General features: G+C 41.9%; 1 protein-coding gene across 8 annotated transcripts in view; it reads right to left on the bottom strand.

Annotated features, from left to right (window-relative positions):
• BRPF3 (bromodomain and PHD finger containing 3) overlaps nucleotides 1-19,486 on the bottom strand; it is a 238,296-nt gene that overhangs the window by 82,423 nt on the left and 136,387 nt on the right. For all 8 annotated transcript variants that reach the window (XM_056557734.1, XM_056557733.1, XM_056557737.1 and 5 more), the window contains 3 exons: nucleotides 11,605-11,736; nucleotides 847-975; nucleotides 423-735 (listed from right to left, as the gene is read on the bottom strand). In XM_056557734.1, the coding sequence (XP_056413709.1) occupies nucleotides 423-735; nucleotides 847-975; nucleotides 11,605-11,736 (574 nt within the window). The remainder of the gene's footprint in view (nucleotides 1-422; nucleotides 736-846; nucleotides 976-11,604; nucleotides 11,737-19,486) is intronic.

Here is a 19,486-nt window from a genome sequence, read left to right on the forward strand (position 1 = left end):
ATCCATTTTCCTTACAAGCAGAAAGTTTCAAAGTTAGAAAAATGAAAATTTTTATGAAATTTTGGGATTTTTCACCAAGAAAGGATGCAAGTAAAGACGGAAATTTACCACTGTGTTAAAGTAGAATTTGGAACAATCTGTAAAAGCATCCCAGAGTTGTTAATGCATTAAGCGATAGTGGTCAGAATTGCAAAAAAGGGCTGCGTCCTTAAAATGAAAAAGGGCTCAGTCCTTAAGGGGTTAAGAATCTCAAGGATCCTTTATTGAGTGCTGCGCTTCTTCTGACACTTAACTGACATACCGACAGATTTATTTATTGTTGAGTCCCTTCTACTTTCTATTTGTTCATATTTTATGATTTGCAGTTTTTTCTAATTTACTGGTAAGGGTAATTTTTTATATTCTTAGAGTAGTTCTCTTACCCTCTTCCCATGAAAAGCGATAGTAGTCATCAGCATGAAGCTTCTCTGGAAGATGCATCAGTGTGCTTGAATCATATCCAATGCTTTCTGCTTGGTGCCTTGCATTACACAGTATTGCTGTTCCCAATTGGTGAAGGCGTAAAGCAGCTTGGTGAAACACAGTTTCTCGCGAATTATATCGCAAACAGTTAGAAACCATTAAATTAAAGTCATTCTCAAAAGCTAGAAAGGATGGATACTGATGACATTCTAGTTTGTGGCGCATTGTTGAAAAGTCCATGGGGTGCAAAATAAAATTCATGTAGTCTGGTACCTAAAAAAATAAAAAAAAAATAAAAAAAAAAGGGTAGTTGTTATATGATGTCAACCTAGGTGGATCTAGAAAGCACATTTTAAATGGAATAGAAAGGTAAAAATGTTTTACCTCCTTGAGGTTAACAGGTTCGTTAAAGATATTGGCTGAGTCTTTCGCCTGCAATAAGTCCAGAGTAGTCCGGAGGAATACATTGAATGGAGTCAACTGCAACTCCAAAGCTGCCTGGTCTAACTTTACCTGAAGGAGAAAATATAGAAACACAGTAAAGTTGAAAATAAATATAAAGTTATCCAATTCAACTTGTCATCTTAATCAGGTAGAAGAAAAGGTATGCCCTTTCCTTGATCCCCAGTTTATCTCCGACTTAGTTCCGCCTCAGTAGAAAAATGTTACCCTGCTTGAAGGGGGCAGACTGACACAAGGCAGAATCTGGTGAGGAAAGGAAGTGTCTATTAACTGCCATGGAGGATGATATAGATAATTATGTAATCTGTGCAGTTCACAAAAAGATGGCCACACAGGACAGACCCCTCCCTTTGACACAGTAAAGCATGTGGTGGCCACATGACCCAGCTGCATGTGTGAATGGAGCGGAGTTTGGGATGAAGCATATAACACTGCAGGAATATGGGCGGTGAGTTAGCATTAAATTGGCAAAAAAAAAGCCCTCCTAATCCATGAAATACATGTCATGCATCAGGTGAGAGAGTATGGAACAGGGTCAGGAGCTGAGTACACTACAAACATTGCTAGTGCTTGCTGCTATCTGCAGTTAACACTGCCATCAATGACAGACATAAGAGTTTAACTGTTTAGATGCAGCAATCAAAAGCTATATTAGGCATCATTGGTAGTTCAGGGGTCCTATCACTGATTGGTTTTCATGGCTGCCATAGGCTTTTCTATATTTCTATGGCTGATTTGACAGATCTACGGTTACATCTATAAGCAGGTTGTACTAGTAGATCACAGATAGAAAAGAACAATGTAATACATGTGTACTGCATCGACCTGTATCTATATAAACAATCAAATGATAAGTTATAGAATTATAAATTATAGAGGCCCCCTAGGAAACAAATTGTTTAAAGGAAAACTGTCAGCCTGTTCACCCACACTAAACCCAATACACTGGGTTAAAGTGTGGGTGAACAGGAGTCCAATGAGGGGTCACTTACTTAAATATGTCCAGTAGGTTCTGAGATATGCCCCTCAGACAATTCTCTGCTAAATTCAGTAAATCGCGCACAGGGGGCGGGGCACCTCCCACTCAACTTACATATTCATTGTCTGTCACTTTACATCCTAGTGAAGTGGAGTCACAGACAATGAATATGTAAATTGAATGGTTGAAGCCCCGCCCCCTGTGTGCGATTCACAAAATTTAGCAGAGAATCTTCTGGGGGACATATCTCAGGACCTACTGGACATATTTAAGTAAGTGATGCCTTGTTGGACTCCTGTTCCCCCACACCATAACCCAGTGTATAGTGGGTTTAGTGTGGGTGAACAGGCTGACAGTTTTTCTTTAAAAACATAAAATCCCCCTATTATAAAAAAAATTTTAACTTTTTTTTTTATAAAAAGAAAAAAAAATTTAAATACAGTGCTAGTGATCATGCACAGCGAGTGCCGCAAACAAAAATGAATACCAAATGGTAGAATTGCCAATTTTTGGTCACACCACATATCAGAAAAGCGGAATTAAAAGTTATCAAAGTTAGCAACCCCATCTAAGCCATTTTTTTAAGTAGTAAAAACAAACAAAATAGGATATAAATAAATTAGTATCATTGCAATCAATTAACACACATAGAAAAAAAAATGATTGCACCACAAAATTGTGCAATTGTAATGTTTCAGCAAATAGAGGGTGGAGTAACTAAATAATTAGCAGCTGATAAATTGCAGCTGTTTGCAGCCAGCTAGCCCTTGCATTTACTTCCAGGCTGTGAAGAAAGAGGTGCTGTTTGGTAACTATAAAACCAAGTATATCTAGAGATTGTCTGAGCTAGTGATTGTATGTCTGTATACAAGAGTGTGAAGTATACAAGTGAGTGAGTATACAAGTGAGGGGACTTAAAATTAAGGGTATACTGTAAAATATTGTGAACATTTTGAGTACATTTCTGAGTTGTTTTCTTTCCCTCTCTTTCTCTGTCTGGGAGGATTACAGGTGGAGAGAGGGTGGAGTAACTAAATAATTAGCAGCTGATAAATTGCAGCTGTTTGCAGCCAGCTAGCCCTTGCATTCACTTCCAGGCTGTGAAGAAAGAGGTGCTGTTTGGTAACTATAAAACCAAGTATATCTAGAGATTGTCTGAGCTAGTGATTGTGTGTCTGTATACAAGAGTGTGAAGTATACAAGTGAGTGCGTATAAAAGTGAGGGGACTATAAATTAAGGGACTTTAAATTCAGGAAGTTTAAATTGAAATATTTTATTTTATTTTTTTAAAGGGGTATTCCAGGAAAAAACTTTTTTTATATATATATATCATCTGGCTCCAGAAAGTTAAACAGATTTGTAAATTACTTCTATAAAAAAATCTTAATCTTTTCAGTACTTATGAGCTTCTGAAGTTAAGGTTGTTTTTTTCTGTCTAAGTGCTCTCTGATGACACCTGTCTCGGGAAACGCCCAGTTTAGAAGAGGTTTGCTATGGGGATTTGCTTCTAAACTGGGCGTTTATATAAAAAAGTTTTTTCCTGGAATACCCCTTAAATTTTTGCTATCCCCCAAATCTAGTATGGCCTCCATGTTGGAAAAGGCAGTCCAGTGTGCATCTTGCACAATGTATGCAATCCTTGAACAGCAGTTTGAGGGTGCATATTGTTGTGCGAGATGTGTGCGAGTTCATTTGGAAGCCCAGATCCTGGATCTAGAGAAGCAACTGGCAACACTGAGACGCATTGACAACTTGGAGAGCAGTCTCCTGCTCACTGAGCAAGTACTCTCTATGGTAGAGGTGGGGGAGGATAGTGGGACGGAGGTGCAGGACAGTCAAGCAGTTAAATGGGTTACAGTTAGAAAACGGGGTAGAGGGAAAAGTGTCAGGGAGGCTAGTCCTGAACTGGCACACCCCAACAAGTTTGCCCGGTTGGCAGATGAGGGGGATGCCATTTCAGAGCTAGCGGTACTGCAGCAGGACTCTGCCTCTGACCGCCAGGGGGGGTGTCTGCTCCAGTAAGGAGGGAGGGAGGAGTGCAGAGCAGGCCAGACAGGTAATCGTAGTGGGGGACTCCATTATTAGGGGGACAGACAGGGCAATCTGTCACAAAGACCAGGATCGCCGAACAGTGTGTTGTCTTCCTGGCGCTCGAGTTCGGCACATCGCAGATCGGGTTGATAGGTTGCTGGGTGGGGCTGGAGAATACCCAGCAGTCATGGTACATATTGGCACCAATGACAAAGTAAAAGGTAGGTGGAGTGTCCTTAAAAATGATTTCAGGGACTTAGGCTGCAAGCTTAAGGCAAGGACCTCAAAGGTAGTATTTTCTGAAATATTACATGTACCACGAGCCACACCAGAGAGGCAGCGGGAGATTATTGAGGTAAACAAGTGGCTCAGAAGCTGGTGTAGGAAGGAGGGGTTTGGGTTCATGGAGAACTGGACCGACTTCACTGTCGGTTACTGGCTCTACCGTAGGGATGGGCTGCACCTCAATGGGGAGGGTGCAGTTGTGCTTGGGGAGAAGATGGCTAGAAGGGTGGAGGAGTGTTTAAACTAGGGACTGGGGGGGGAAGGGAACCTACAACATAGAGGGGGAAGTGAGTGTAGATAGAGGGGTGGGACTTAATAATGTACCTGGGAGTGGAGCGGAGGGAGGGGTTAGAATAGTTAATAGGGATAGGCATCATAGGAAAAAAAACACATACACCATTGAAATGCATGTTGACTAATGCCAGAAGTCTGACCAATAAAACTGACAAACTGGAGTTGAAAATTTCGGAGGAGGCTTATGACATTGTAGGTATAACAGAGACTTGGTTGGACGATACCTGTGACTGGGCGGTCAACATACAGGGTTATAGTCTATTTAGGAAGGATCGGACAAAACGTAAAGGGGGAGGAGTCTGTCTTTATGTAAAGTCCAATTTGAAGGCCGCACTGCTGGAGGATATTTGGGAGGGAAACGATAATGTGGAGTCATTATGGGTAGAAATATATGGAGATAAAAATGGAAGAGGCAGAAGATCAATTATTGAGGCAAATAAACAAGGCAGCAAATCAAAATGATGTGATAATAATGGGGGACTTAGATGGACACCTAGGAAATAGTGATCATAATATAATACATTATAACTTACATAATAAGGGAATCTCTCAAGGGGCCACACAAAACAAAGAACTTTAGGAAGGCAAAGTTCGATCAACTCAGAGAATCCCATAACAATATAAAATGGGATAATGTCCTCAAAAAAAGAAATACTGACACTATATGGGAGACTTAAAAATATCTTAAATTTTCACTGTAAGATGTATATATCTTATGGGAATAAAAGGGTCAGAAATTAAAAAAAAACAATATGAATGAATAAAAATGTTAAGGGGCTAATAAATGACAAAAATAAAGCATTTAAATTACTAAAACAGGACAGCAGTGAGGAAGCATTAAAAAGCTATAGAGAAAAATGTAAAATATATTAAAAACAGATAAAAGCCGCAAAAATAGAGACAGAACAACTCATTGCCAAAGAGAGTAAAAATAACAACAAAATATTCTTTAACTATATAAATAGCAAAAAGGTCAAAAATGAAAGTGTAGGCCCTTTAAAAAATGATGAGGAAGAAATTATAAATGGGGATCAGGAAAAAACAAATATATTAAACAAATTCTTCTCCACTGTATTCACTGAGGAAAATGAAATGCCAGGTGAAATACAGTGTGATAAGGTAAACTCCCCTGTACAGGTCACCTGTCTAACCCAGGAAGAAGTACAGTGCCGCCTACAAAAATTAAAATATACAAATCACCAGGTCCATATGGCATTCACCCCCGTGTTCTAAAGGAATTAAGAATAGACAGACCCCTATTTTTAATATTCAGGGACTCTATAGTGACAGGGACTGTTCCCCAGGACTGGCGCATGGCAAATGTGGTGCCAATATTTAAGAAGGGGTCAAAAGGTGACCCCGGGAATTATAGACCTGATAGCTTAACCTCGGTTGTATGTAAATTGTTTGAGGGTTTCCTAAGAGATGCTATTTTGGAATATCTTGATAATAATAAATGTATGACCACGTATCAGCATGGGTTTATGAGGGATCGGTCCTGTCAAACTAACCTGATCAGCTTTGACGAAAAGGTGAGCTCCAGACTGGACCAGGGGCAATCGATGGATGTCGCATATCTGGATTTTTCCAAAGCATTTGAAACGGTTCCACATAAAAGGTTGGTGCATAAAATGAGAAGGATTGGGCTGGGGGAGAATGTGTGCAAGTGGGTAACTGGCTCAATGATAGGAACAGAGGGTGGTTATTAATGGTACTTATTCTGATTGGGTGACTGTTGCTAGTGGGGTACCACAGGGGTCTGTCTTGGGTCCTGTCCGTTTTAATATATTCATTAATGACCTTGCAGAGGGGTTGAATAGTAAAGTAGCAATCTTTGCAGATGACACTAAACTCTGTAAAGCGGTAAACACTATAGAGGACAGTTAACTGTTACAAATGGATCTGGATAGGTTGGAGGTTTGGGCTGGGAAGTGGCAGATGAGGTTCAACACTGATAAATGTAAGGTAATGCACATGGGGAAGAAAAATCCAGGCTGGGATTATGTATTAAATGGGAGAACACTTGGGACGACTGACATGGAAAAGGACTTAGGAGTCTTAGTTAACAGTAAATTTAGCTGTAGTGACCAGTGTCGGGCAGCTGCAGCCAAGGCAAATAAAATCATGGGGTGCATCAATAGGGGCATAGATGCCCACGACAAGGAAATAATTCTACCGCTGTACAAATCACTAGTCAGACTATGTACAGTACTGGGCACCAGTGTACAAGAAAGATATAGTGGAGCTGGAGAGGGTTCAAAGACGGGCAACCAGAGTAATACGGGGAATGGGAGGACTACAGTACCCAGAAAGATTATCAGAATTAGGGTTATTTAGTTTAGAAAAAAGAAGGCTTAGGGCAGACCTAATAACTATGTATAAATATATCAGGGGACAGTACAGATATCTCTCCCATGATCTATTTAAACCCAGGACTGTATCAATAACAAGGGGGCATCCTCTACGTCTAGAGGAAAGAAGGTTTCTACCCCAGCACAGACGGGGGTTCTTTACTGTAAGAGCAGTGAGACTGTGGAATTCTCTCCTGGAGGAGGTGGTCATGGTGAACTCTGTAATAGAGTTCAAAAAGGGTCTGGATGCATTTTTGGAGAGTAATAACATTGCTGGTTATGTATACTAGATTTATAGGGACAGAAGGTTGATCCAGGGATTTATTCTAACTGCCATATTGGAGTCGGGAAGGAATTTTTACCTCTAGTATGAGTTTTTTTTTTGCCTTCCTCTGGATCAACTCAACTCAATAGGGACTTATTAGGGTTTAGGTTGAACTTGATGGACTCTGGTCTTTTTTCAACCTTATGAACTATGTTACTACCTTGGAGGTCCTTGCCTTAAGCTTACTGCCCAAGTCCCTGAAATTTCTAAGGAAACTCCACTTATCCTTAACTATACTAGATCATAGGTGACAAAGTGCACCACGACCTCTGGGTCCTTACTAGCTACAACCCCTCCCCCCCCCCCCCAAGTAATCTGTCAATCCGATCTGAGATGTGGCGAACGCGAGCGAAAGGAAGAGAACACACTGATCGCCAATTCCGGTCATTGTGACAGAATGTCCTGTTTGTGCCCCTAATGACCAAGTCCCCCACTAACAGAACCTGTCTGGCCTTCTCTACACCTCTCCTCCCCTCCTTACTGGAACAAAGACCCTCCTGGCTGTCATAGGTAGTAAAATTCTGCAGTGTCATTTCTGTTTTTAAAGCAGTCTTATTCCCAGGAAAAATGCAGTAGTTGCTTTTCACTGTTTCTCCATGTACAGTGTACAGGGGCAAGCGCCACTATTGATAATTGAATGCAGGCTGTGTGCCCGGTTATTGCCACCCCACCCTGTAACATACCGTGTGTCTCCGAAAATAGGACCGGGTCTTATATAAATTTTAGCCCCAAAAAACACACTAGGGCTAATTTTCAGTGTAGGGCTTATTTATCTATGATATGCACATTGAACAACATGGCGGTTCCACGGTATTTACCCCCCCCCCCCAATTATCATCATGTGATATGCGCGAGAACACCCCCCCACCCCCGCCGGTTTATCAGCCCAGCGCTGCACCCCACAATCCCCACATCGGGGTAATGATCATTTGTCACCCGCGAGCGCAGCTTCTCTCCCCCCCTGCCAAATAATTATCAGCCGCTGCACTGTATCTATTCCTGTGCCCGGGCTGCAAATATTAAAAAGCAATCTTTAACTTACCTTCGTCCTCCGTTCCCCCGTTGCTAAGGCACCGGCCTCATGGTCCCTCCGCTGTTCTTGCTGCTTCCTGGTGTTGTGATGTCTCAGAGCCTTCAGCCTATCACTGGCCGCAGCGATGTCCCGCCTCGGCCGATGACAGGCCGAGCTGAATGTCATGTAAGAAGCCGGCCGGCGAGCGAGAACAGCAGAGGACAGCGAGGCCGGTTCCTTAGCAACGGGGGAACGGAGAACGAAGGCAAGTTAAAGATTGCTTTTTAATATTTGCAGCCCGGGCATTGTCTAGGTCAGTGGTCTTCAACCTGCGGACCTCCAGATGTTGCAAACATTTGCAACATCTGGAGGTTCGCAGGTTGGAGACCACTGGTCTAGGTCTTATGATCGGGGTAGGGCTTATATTGCAGCCCACCCCGATAATCCGGCTAGGGCCTATTTTTGGGGTAGGTACTATTTTCGGGGAAACACGGTATTAACATAGTTTGTAAGGTTAAACAAAAAGACAAGAGCCCATCAACCTAAAACCCTACTGTGTTGATTCATAGGGAAGCATAACCCCCCATGAGGCAGATGCCAACTGCCCCATGACAGAGGATGAATTTCCTTCAGACTTCAATATGGCATTCAGAATAAATCCATGGATCAATGGTCTATCTCCATAAATCTGGTATCCATAACCTTTAATATTATATTTTTCCAGAAAAAAACATCCATGCCCCCCTTGAACTTGTTTATTGAGTCAGACATCACAACACCATGTGGCAGAGAGTTTTATAGTCTCACTGCTTTTACAGTAAATAATTACTGCCTGTGATGATGGTGAAACCTTCTTTCCCCTAGACATAGAGGATGCCCCCTTGTCATGATTACCGGCCTAGGTATAAAAGATCTCTGAACCCTACATGCTTATATTTTTACATTTTGTTCAGATTGCCCCATAGACGTCTTTTCTCCAAACCCCAAGCTTAATAGCCTGTCTTGGTAACATAATCCTCCGTATGCGTTTTTACGTATGTGCGCTTCCCGTTGATGTCCATGTTGAAAAATACGAAAATGTATGCGGTTGCAGTACGGTTTTTAAACCGGAGGCTCTGGTTTAAAAACCGTACTGCAACCGCATATGCTAACATCCCTGAATCTACAATAAGTAAAACACTAAACAAGAATTAATTTCATGGGAAGATACCACAGAGGAAGCCACTACTGTCCAAAAAAAACCATTGCTGCATGTTTACAGTTTGCACAAGAGCACCTGGATGTTCCACAGCAGAACTGGCAAAATATTCTGTGGACAGATGAAGTCAAAGTTGAGTTGTTTGCAAGAAATACACAACACTATGGCCGACATTTATCATTGTCTTAAGACTTTTTTTGTGTCTATAAAAGGCGCAGAAAAGGCGCCTTTTGGTTTACACATTTCTGCAGATTTTCATTTGCAATCCACTGATTTTGGCAATACACATGATATACAGGGTTTTATGAACTGCACCTTTTTGTGAAAAGGTGCAAAAAAGGCACAAAGCCACTGAAAAGTCTCTAATACGACACCAGCCCAGACTTCGCTTGTTAGCATGTTTACCTGCACAAAATGTATCAAATGCTCTGCGACCATTTAATAAATTTGGTGCTCCTACACATTTTCAGCACACAAAAAAAGGTGTATAAAAATGCTTCACTTACACCTACAATGATAAATGCTGGCCTGTGTGTGGAGAAAAAGAGGCACAGCACACCAACATCAAAACCTCATCCCAACTGTGAAGTATGGTGTTGGGGCATCCTGGTTTGGGGCTGCTTTGCTGCGTCAGGGCCTGGATGGATTGCTATCATCGAAGGAAAAATGAATTCCCAAGTTTATCAAGACATTTTGCAGGAGAACTTAAGGCCATCTGTTAACTAGCTGAAGCTCAACAGAAGATGGGTGTGGCAACAGGACAATGACCCAAAGTACAGAAGCAAATCAACAACAGAATGGCTTAAACAGAAGAAAATACACCTTCTGGACTGGCCCAGTCAGAGTCCTGACCCGATTGAGATGCTGTGGCATGACATAAAGAAAGCAATTCACACCAGATATCCCAAGAATATTGCTGAACTGAAACTGTTCTGTAAAGAGGAATGGTCAAAAATTACTCCTGACCATTGTGCACATCTGATCTGCAACTATAGGACACGTTTGGTTGAATTCATTGCTGCCAAAGGAAGTTCAATCAGTTATTAAATCCAAGGGTTCACATACTTTTTCCACCTACACTGCGAACGTTTACATGGTGTGTTCAATAAAAACATGGTAAGATTTAATTCTTTGTGTGTTATTAGTTTAAGCAGACTGTGATTGTCTATTGTTGTGAGATGAAGATCAGATCACATTTTATGACCAATTTGTGCAGAAATCGATATAATTCCAAGGGGTTCACATACTTTTTCTTGCAACTGTATGTGTGTGTGTGTATATGTATATATATATATATATATATATATATATATATATATATATATATATATATTGCACTCATTGCAGATGTTATCCAGTGTTTCCCTCTAAAATTTGCTGCCACCATCAAGACTTCTGTACAGGCATTTTAGATTACCCCTCAAAACTGTCCAATTAGAGAAATAAAGACAAAATTTGATTAAAAAATTTAAAATAATCTGAACAACAAAAGTCAAAGAAACCTTTAACAAGAATATACATAAATGTATGTACATCAAACAGCTTAACATAAAAAGGAAAATCAGAAAATATCATACTTGGCATGTGTTCCTTGGAATCTCTCAGTGATAGTGCATGCTGATTAGATGTTAAAAAAAAAAATACCCCCGCCACTGTACTGTTACCTGAGTTGGGCGTGTACTGGATGAGGCAATTATGACAGCGTGCCCACTGTGCATGGCACAATTATTTCAATCTTCTCATCATATTTTTCTGTGCTAGACAGTCCATTAGAGACCACACATGACAAGTCTGGAACACATGACCACCTCAGGCAAGTCATCTTTGGTCTGTCTTAAAGGCCTGAAAACCATTTATACTGAGTATACTTCAGATTGTCCCTCACAAGAATAGGTTTCCAGGTATAGGATAATCTAGATGCTATATCAATTACAGCAAACGGAATATCTGGTACAAGATAAAACCTTTTGGCAGAAAGGCTGTTTTGCCTACAGCAGCTCTGGCTGGTGCTGTCGCTGGAAGGGACTGATTATTTCTAGAAGGATTTGAATTTCTGAGTTTGTCCTGTACTTTACAGAGGTATATACACAATAGACAAAAAAAGGCAGTGAGATGAGATGTCATGAGGAAGAAACAAAAGTCATATATATTAGTTTTAGAACATATCAAACACAATAGAACATGGGCTCTAGCAAGACACCTACTTGTTCTCTTTTCAGCTTCTCCCTCTTACGAATTAATTCTGTAAGCAATCTGGCTCTTTCAAGATCATGCCGAAGTTTTTGCCAGTACTTTATTGCCTCCTTAACTGATGAAGACTGAGTATTCTTTTCTTTCTGCAGAATAATGGAAGGCAGGTCAAACAGTTGGAAGAAATATAGTTTCCAGCATAGACTTAAAGAGTGCCTGTCATTTCAGGTGACTTTTCCGGAAAAGTTTCCCTGAATGTATACATGAATTTATTTTTCTGTCTGTTTAAAAACATTTATTTTACACCTTATTCCATGCTCACTGCTTGTGATCTCTGTGCATAAGGAAGGACGCGTTCCCCGGCAGGCGCTATAACATCTGAAGCCCTGTCGGGGCTCACGTCCGCCCTCTCTACTTTATGCTGCATTCTGTCGGAAACCAATAGAAAGTGATCCTAGGACCACCAGCGCTGCACTAAGCTGTAGTGCAATCTGACGGCTTGCTCTGCTTCACAGGGAGGCAGGGGACAGGAGGCAAAGGCCATGGAGCAAAAGGGTGTGCAGCGTGCACAGTGCTCCCTCCCGCCTGCCTGATTGACAGGTAGTGAGCAAGAGATGGGCAAAGCCGGCCATGTCCTGTCCCAGCCGTACCTCCAAACTTTGGACTCATGTCAGTCTGGCAGGAGACCAAAGTCTGTGCGTTGAGTGCGAAGAGGAGCAGAAGGGAGACACTTAGTGGCAGAAATTTCAAATACAAGAAAAACAAAGAAGACAACATTATTTATACAGGATATATACTAGAAAGATTTTTTTATTTAAAAAAATGGCCTAATATATCAAAAGGTTTGCTTCATGACAGGTTCTCTTTAAAATCGGTTGACATATTTGACCTGCTCTAGAAACAAAATGTTTTCTATAATATCTCTACAAGTCCCCATGTACAATTTTCATTTTTAGACATATTATAGCGCAACTGTCACAAATTTGTACCCCAATAAACTAATCACATCCTGTCAAACTTCTTTATAATTACTATTCAGGCATAGCTTTTACTGCTTTCTAGCAGCCCTGATCAGTCAGAAATATGCTTTATATCACAGTCAGTAATAGGGATTATCAGCCGATATTCTCGATTTTGGACATTATCGACTGGTGCCAGGAAGTTAAACATATTTGTAAATTACTTCTATTAAAAAATATTAATCCTCCCAGTACTTATCAGCTGCTGTTTGCTCCAGAGGAAGTTCTTTTCTTTTTGAATTTCTTTTCTGTCTAACCACAGTGTTTTCTGCTGACACCTCTGTCCAAGTCAGGAACTGTCCAGAGCAATGGACAAGAGAAATAGGAATTTGTTCCTGCTCTGGATACAGCAGCTGATAAGTAATTGAAGGGTTAAGATTTTTAAATAGAAGTAATTTACAAATCTGTTTAACTTTCTGGCACCAGTTCATTTAAAAATAATTGTTTTCCACCAGTGTACCCCTTTAATGCTGGTCATCAGCATGACTGCTGATGTCTGGCATTAACAGCGAGTCTCCTGTGCTAAAAGCAGCTGTTACTCACCAGGTATGAAGTGTGCTTCATACTTCAGGCGGCAATCAGTGCCTACATTTATGCCATGTGTTGTTAAGGGATCAAAAGCATACCTATTTCAAAAGATTTCTAAAAACATGCATGATTTGGTTATACATAGCACATAACAGCAATGTGGATATACAGCAGTATTTACACAAGGGACAGCTGACCTGAGCTTTATGAGTTGTGAAAAATGGGACTAAAGCCTATATTAAAGGCCATCTGCAGCCCTTTAACACTTATAGGGGATAAGTGTTTGATCGCGGGGGGTCCGACCGCTGGGACCCCCTGCGATCTCCTGCACGGAGACGTTGTGGCTGACATGCCTCCTCCATGTAACTCCTCCATTTTGCAGCTGACTCGCCTCCTCCATGTAACTCTATGAACTGTTTGGGGGCGGGGGCGTAGCAGTCTACCTCTCAGGTGGACGCTACGTGCATTAGCGCTAATGCCGGGGCCCCGTTTGGGGGATCCCAGTGGCCGGACCTCCCCGATCAAACACTTATCCCCTATCCTGTGGATAGGGGATAAGTGTTAAATGGCTGCAGATGTCCTTTAATCATCCAAGCACAGTGTGGATCATCTTCAACAGGCAGACTAGCTCAGCTGGCAGGTAGGAACACTCAGAAGCCCAGAATCTCTCAAGCTTTCACCTTTTGCCTCCAGCACAAAGCCGTTCCGTTACTAGAGAGATTTTCCCTAACAGACAAATGACAGCAGATAGCAGAGTAGTGAAACGCCAAATGGCTAAAAATTAGGAAGGAGTAATTGTTGGTAAATTAAGTGGTTTACAAATATGCTAGAAATTACATCTATATATATATAAAACTCAATGGACCTCATTTACTATTGCGAACCCGACATGTTTTGTCAGGTTGTGTGCCAGATTCTGTCAAATTGCGCCAGAAATTCTGTCTGCGCCAGATTTTGCGCTAGAATTGAAAAAACCCGACTAACTCTCCATTTTGCTAAGAAAACCTGGGGGGGCATGGCCGGTGGGAAAGGGGGCGTGGTCTCCAAAAAGGGGCGTGTTCCCGACATTTCCACAAAAACCCAACATATTTACTAAGGTTTCCACACAAAATGTGGTGGATTTGAGCTGAGGAAAACCAGACAGATCAGAGCATGTGTAAAAAAAAAAAAAAAGCAAAGTGTAGGGAAAGTGGAAAATGTAGGGAAATCTTAGTAAATACTGTGGAAAATTAATTGTAGGGAATTAAAACCCAGAAAGAAACCTACACTCCACTCTTCGTAAATGAGGGCCAGTGTGTGTGTGTGTGTGTGTGTGTGTATGTTCCGGCATCACATCCAAATGGCTAAAGATATTAACATGAAACTTTGCACACGTTACTAATATGTCAACAACAAACATAGGATAGGTAGTTTAACCCTTACCCGCCCCCATTTGCCAGGGTCAGGGTTTTTGTTTAAAGTCCCATAAAAGTCTGTGAGAAATATATCCATAACTTCCAAACAGCTGGAGATATTTCGATAATACTCGGTCACATTTTACTTACAGTATATGTCCACTAATAATACAGGATAGTTAATTTAACCATAATCTACCCTCATTTGTGAGGGTTGGGGTTTTTGTTTAAAGTCCAATGCAAATCTATGGGAAATGTATGTACTAGCATAACTACCGTATGGCTGAAGATATTTTGATAATACTTGATCACATGTTTTATGTCAAATACACATTGCAGAGAGAGGTGTATATATATAGATCAATTAAAATATAATTTTATTGAACACATATGCAAAATGACAAACAAACAGTTAGAGACATTTAAAAACCATTAAAAACCAGTGAGCCAAATAATGGATCTCTGTTACCAAGAGGAACAGCACAGAGGGGACACAGATGAAAGGGAGATCCAGGCTATAAGCAGGACAAAATGTGCACAAATAAATATGAGGTGTTAGTCCCACTACGCAACATGCACAAATTACAATCTGCTGCGTATGTAAAAGTTCCAAGCACAGCCGATGGTTCAGCAGTGTGATGGTCACAGCATAGACATCCTGTGAATTAAATATACAGTCATGGCCGTAAATGTTGGCACCCCTGAAAGTATTTCTCACAGAAAAGGATTGCAGTAACACATGTTTTGCAATTCACATGTTTATTCCCTTTGTGTGTATTGGAACTAAACCAAAAAAAATAAAAAATAAAAGAGGAAAAAAAGCAATTGGACATAATGTGACACCAAACTTCAAAAATGGTCTGGACAAAACTATTGGCACCCTTTCAAAATTGTGGGAAAATAAGATTGTTTAACCCCTTAACAACCACTGACTTCCCGCACCAGGACGCACATTTACCGTATATTCCGGGGTATAAGACTACTTTTTAACCCCAACTTTTTTTTCTGAAAAGTCGGGGGTCGTCTTATACGCTGGGTATTGGGTCCGGGATAGGAAAACTTATGACTATCTGCCCGGGCCGGCTCCCGTGTGTGGGGGCCGGCCAGAGCAGATAAAAACTAATTACTGATACTAAAAACCAGGGTGTCTCCAGCTGTTGTGAAACTACAACTCCCAGCATGCCCGGACAGCCTTTGCCCGTCCGGGCATGCTGATAGTTGTAGTTACACAACAGCTGGAGGCACCCTGGTTTTTAGTATCACGGGAGCAGATAATCATAAGGAGCAGATCTTTTCGGGACATAGGGATGTCTGCCGGTCACTCACCATTCCCCGACCGGCACGAGTCCTCCTGTGGTCCTCCTCCGCCTCTATGGTTGTACGCACAGGACGTCAGTGACATCCTACTGCGACCATAGAGACGCAGGAGGACCAGGAGGACAGCAGGACCATCGCAGGAGGATGCACGCCGGCCGGGGCCTGGTGAGTGACCGGCGGCGCGTCATCTTCTTCAGTGATCACCGCTCCTAGAGGCCTGGGACTGCTGCTATGGTCCATAGCAGTAGATGGTGACCCCGGGCCAGAGGAGCGGTAATCAGAAGACTGTGGGGGCAGTACAGACATACAGCCTCCAGCCATACATTGTATATGGCGGGGGGGGGGGGGGGGGACGACCACTGTCTACTAATGTGGGGGAGCTGCCTACTAATGTGGGGTAACTTCCGACCTAATGTGGGGTAACTCCTGACCTAATGTGGGGGAAGCTGCCTACTATTGTGGGGGAACTGTCGACCTAATGTGGGGGAACTGCTGACCTAATGTGGGGGGAGCTGCCTACTATTGTGGGGGAACTGCTGACCTAATGTGGGGGGAGCTGACTAATATTGTGGGGGAACTGCTGACCTAATGTGGGGGAGCTGCCTACTATTGTGGGGAACTGCTGACCTAATGTGTGGGAACTGCTGACCTAATGTGTGGGAACTGCCACCTAATGTGGGGAAACTGCCACCTAATGTGAGGGAGTTGGCAACCTAATGTGGGGAAACTGCCAACCTAATATGGGGAAACTGCCAACCTAATGTGGGGGGAACTATACTACCTACCTGATGTGGGGGGGAACTACAAGGTACTGTACATCGCGGTAGAAGGGGTAGTCTTATATGGCGAGTATATCCCAAACTCTATATTTTCACTGTAAAAGTTGGGGGTCGTCTTATACGCCCAGTCGTATTATACGCCGGCATATACGGTACGTCCTGTGTATGACCGCAAGCATCAGAACGGTGCTCACATCATACACGGCAGGTTCCGGCTGCTAGTAGCAGCTGGGGACCCGCCCGTAATGGCCAACATTCGCAATAGTGCGGATGTTCGCCATTAACCCCTCAGATGCCATGATCAATAGAGATCACGGCATCTGCGGCAGTGCGGAACTTTGAATGGATGATCGGATCGCCTGCAGCGCTGCAGCGGAGATCCGATCATCCAGCATGGCGGACGGAGGTCCCCTCACCTGGCTCTTCTGCTCTGGTCTGCGATCGAGCAGACCAGAGCAGAAGATGACCGATAATACTGATCAGTGCTGTGTCCTATACATAGCACTGAACAGTATTAGCAATCAATGGATTGCTATAGATAGGCCCCTATGGGGACATAAAAAGTGTAAAATAAAAATTTAAAAATGTAAAAAAAAAAAAAGTGAAAAATCCCCTCCCCCAATAAAAATGAAAATTTTCAGTTTTTCCCATTTTACCCCCAAAAAGCGTAATTTTTTTAAAATAAACATATTTGGTATTGCCGCGTGCGTAAATGTCCGTACTATCAAAATATAATGTTAATTATCCCGTACAGTGAATGGCGTACAGGGTAAAAAAATTTAAAAAGTCCAAAAATGCAGCTTTTTTGTCACATCTTATTCAAAAATAATTAATAAAAAATGATCTAAAAGTTTTATATATGCAAATGTGGTATCGATATAAAGTACAGATGGCGGCGCAAAAAATGAGCCCTCATACCGCCCTATATATAGAAAAATGAAAAAGTTATAGGTGGTCAAAATAGGGCGATTTTAGATTACCAATTTTGTACAAAAAGTTTTTAATTTTTTTTTTTAAGCGGAACAAAAAAATATAAAAGTATCTAGCCATGGGTATCATTTTAATCTTATTGACCCACAGAATAAAGAACACATGTCATTTTTACCGTAAAGTGTGAAAAAAATACCCTCCAAAATGCGCAAAATTGTGGTTTCCATTAAAATTTCCTCCGTAAAATGTTTTTTGTTGGGGTCCGACGTACATTTTATGGTAAAATGAGAGGTTTCATTACAAAGTACAATTGGTCACGCAAAAAACAAGCCCTTATATGGGTCTGCAGATGGAAATATAAAGGAGTTATGGATTTTAGAAGGCGAGGAGGAAAAAACGAAAACGCAAAATAAAATTGGCCTGGTCCTTAAGGTGAAAATGGGCTTAGTCCTTAAGGGGTTAAAGCATGTGATGTTCCTTTAAACTCACCTGGGGCAAGTAACAGGTGTGGGCAGTATAAAAAAAAAAAAATCACACTTGAAAGCAGATAAAAAGGAGAGAAGTTCACTTAGTCACTGCATTGTGTGTCTGTGTGTGCCACACTAAGCATGGACAACAAAAAGAGAAGAGAACTGTCTGATGACTTGAGAACCAAAATTGTGGAAATATATCAACAATCTCAAGGTTACAAGTCCATCTCCAGAGATCTAGATTTGCCTTTGTCCACAGTGCGCAACATTATCAAGAATTTTGATGGCACTGTAGATAATCTCCCTGAGCGTGGACGTAAGGGAAAAATTGATGAAAGGAGTCAACACAGTAGTCTGGATGGTGGATAAGCAGCCTCAAACAAGTTCCAAAGCTATTCAAGCTGTCCTGCAGGCTCAGGGAGCATCAGCGCAAACTATCCGTTGACATTTAAATGAAATGAAACGCTATGGCAGGAGACCCAGGAGGAATCCAATGCTGACACAGAGACATAAAAAAGCAGGGCTACATTTTGCCAAAATTAACTAGAGTAAACCAAAATCCTTCTGGGAAAACATCTTGTGGACAGATGAGACCAAGATAGAGCTTTTTGGTAAAGCACATCATTCTACTGTTTACCGAAAACGGAATGAGGCCTACAAAGAACACAGTACCTACAGTGAAATATGGTGGAGGTTCAATGATGTATTGGGGTTGTTTTGCTGCCTCTGGCACTGGGTGCCTTGAATGTGTACAAGGCATCATGAAATCTAAGGATTACCAATGGATTTTGGGTCGCACTGTGCAGCCCAGTGTCATAAAGCTAGGTTTGTATCCAAGATCTTGGGTCTTCCAGCAGGACAATGACCCCAAACATACATCAAAAAACCCCAAGAAATGGATGGCAACAAAGCACTGGAGAGTTCTGAAGTGGCAGCAATGAGTCTAGATCTAAATCCCATTGAACACCTGTGACCACCCAAACCCAACATTTTGTCTGGAAAGACTTCTTCCGGGGCATAGGTGAACAGGGCGGGCTTCTGGTTCAGGAATTCATCGGCGCTGACCGGGAGAAGGACATCAGACCTGGTCTGATGTCCTTCTCCCGGTCAGCGCCAATGAATTCCTGAACCAGAAGCCCACCCTGGTCACCATTGTCTCATATCAGGAAGGCTGCAGATCCAGATTATTTTCTACGTGATCACCATTGTTGTGTATGGGCTACACAACTATGTCGGGTAAGCGGTGATTCTTCCCCCTACATTGTAGTGATTTTACTCCACAAGGAGCGCCTCCGTCTTTTCTCTTTCTTCTTCCGAGGCATAGTCAGGAAGGGGTTTTACTCTCCTATTTAACTAAGGTAGTGAACAATCAAAAGTTAGGCTAAATGCTGCCATCATGCCCATCTGTGGACTACCATAGAGCAAAAAACCTTAGAGATATTCTGGTGCACAGTCACTA

Source organism: Hyla sarda, chromosome 2, assembly GCF_029499605.1.
Source record: "Hyla sarda isolate aHylSar1 chromosome 2, aHylSar1.hap1, whole genome shotgun sequence".
Taxonomy (NCBI): domain Eukaryota; kingdom Metazoa; phylum Chordata; class Amphibia; order Anura; family Hylidae; genus Hyla; species Hyla sarda.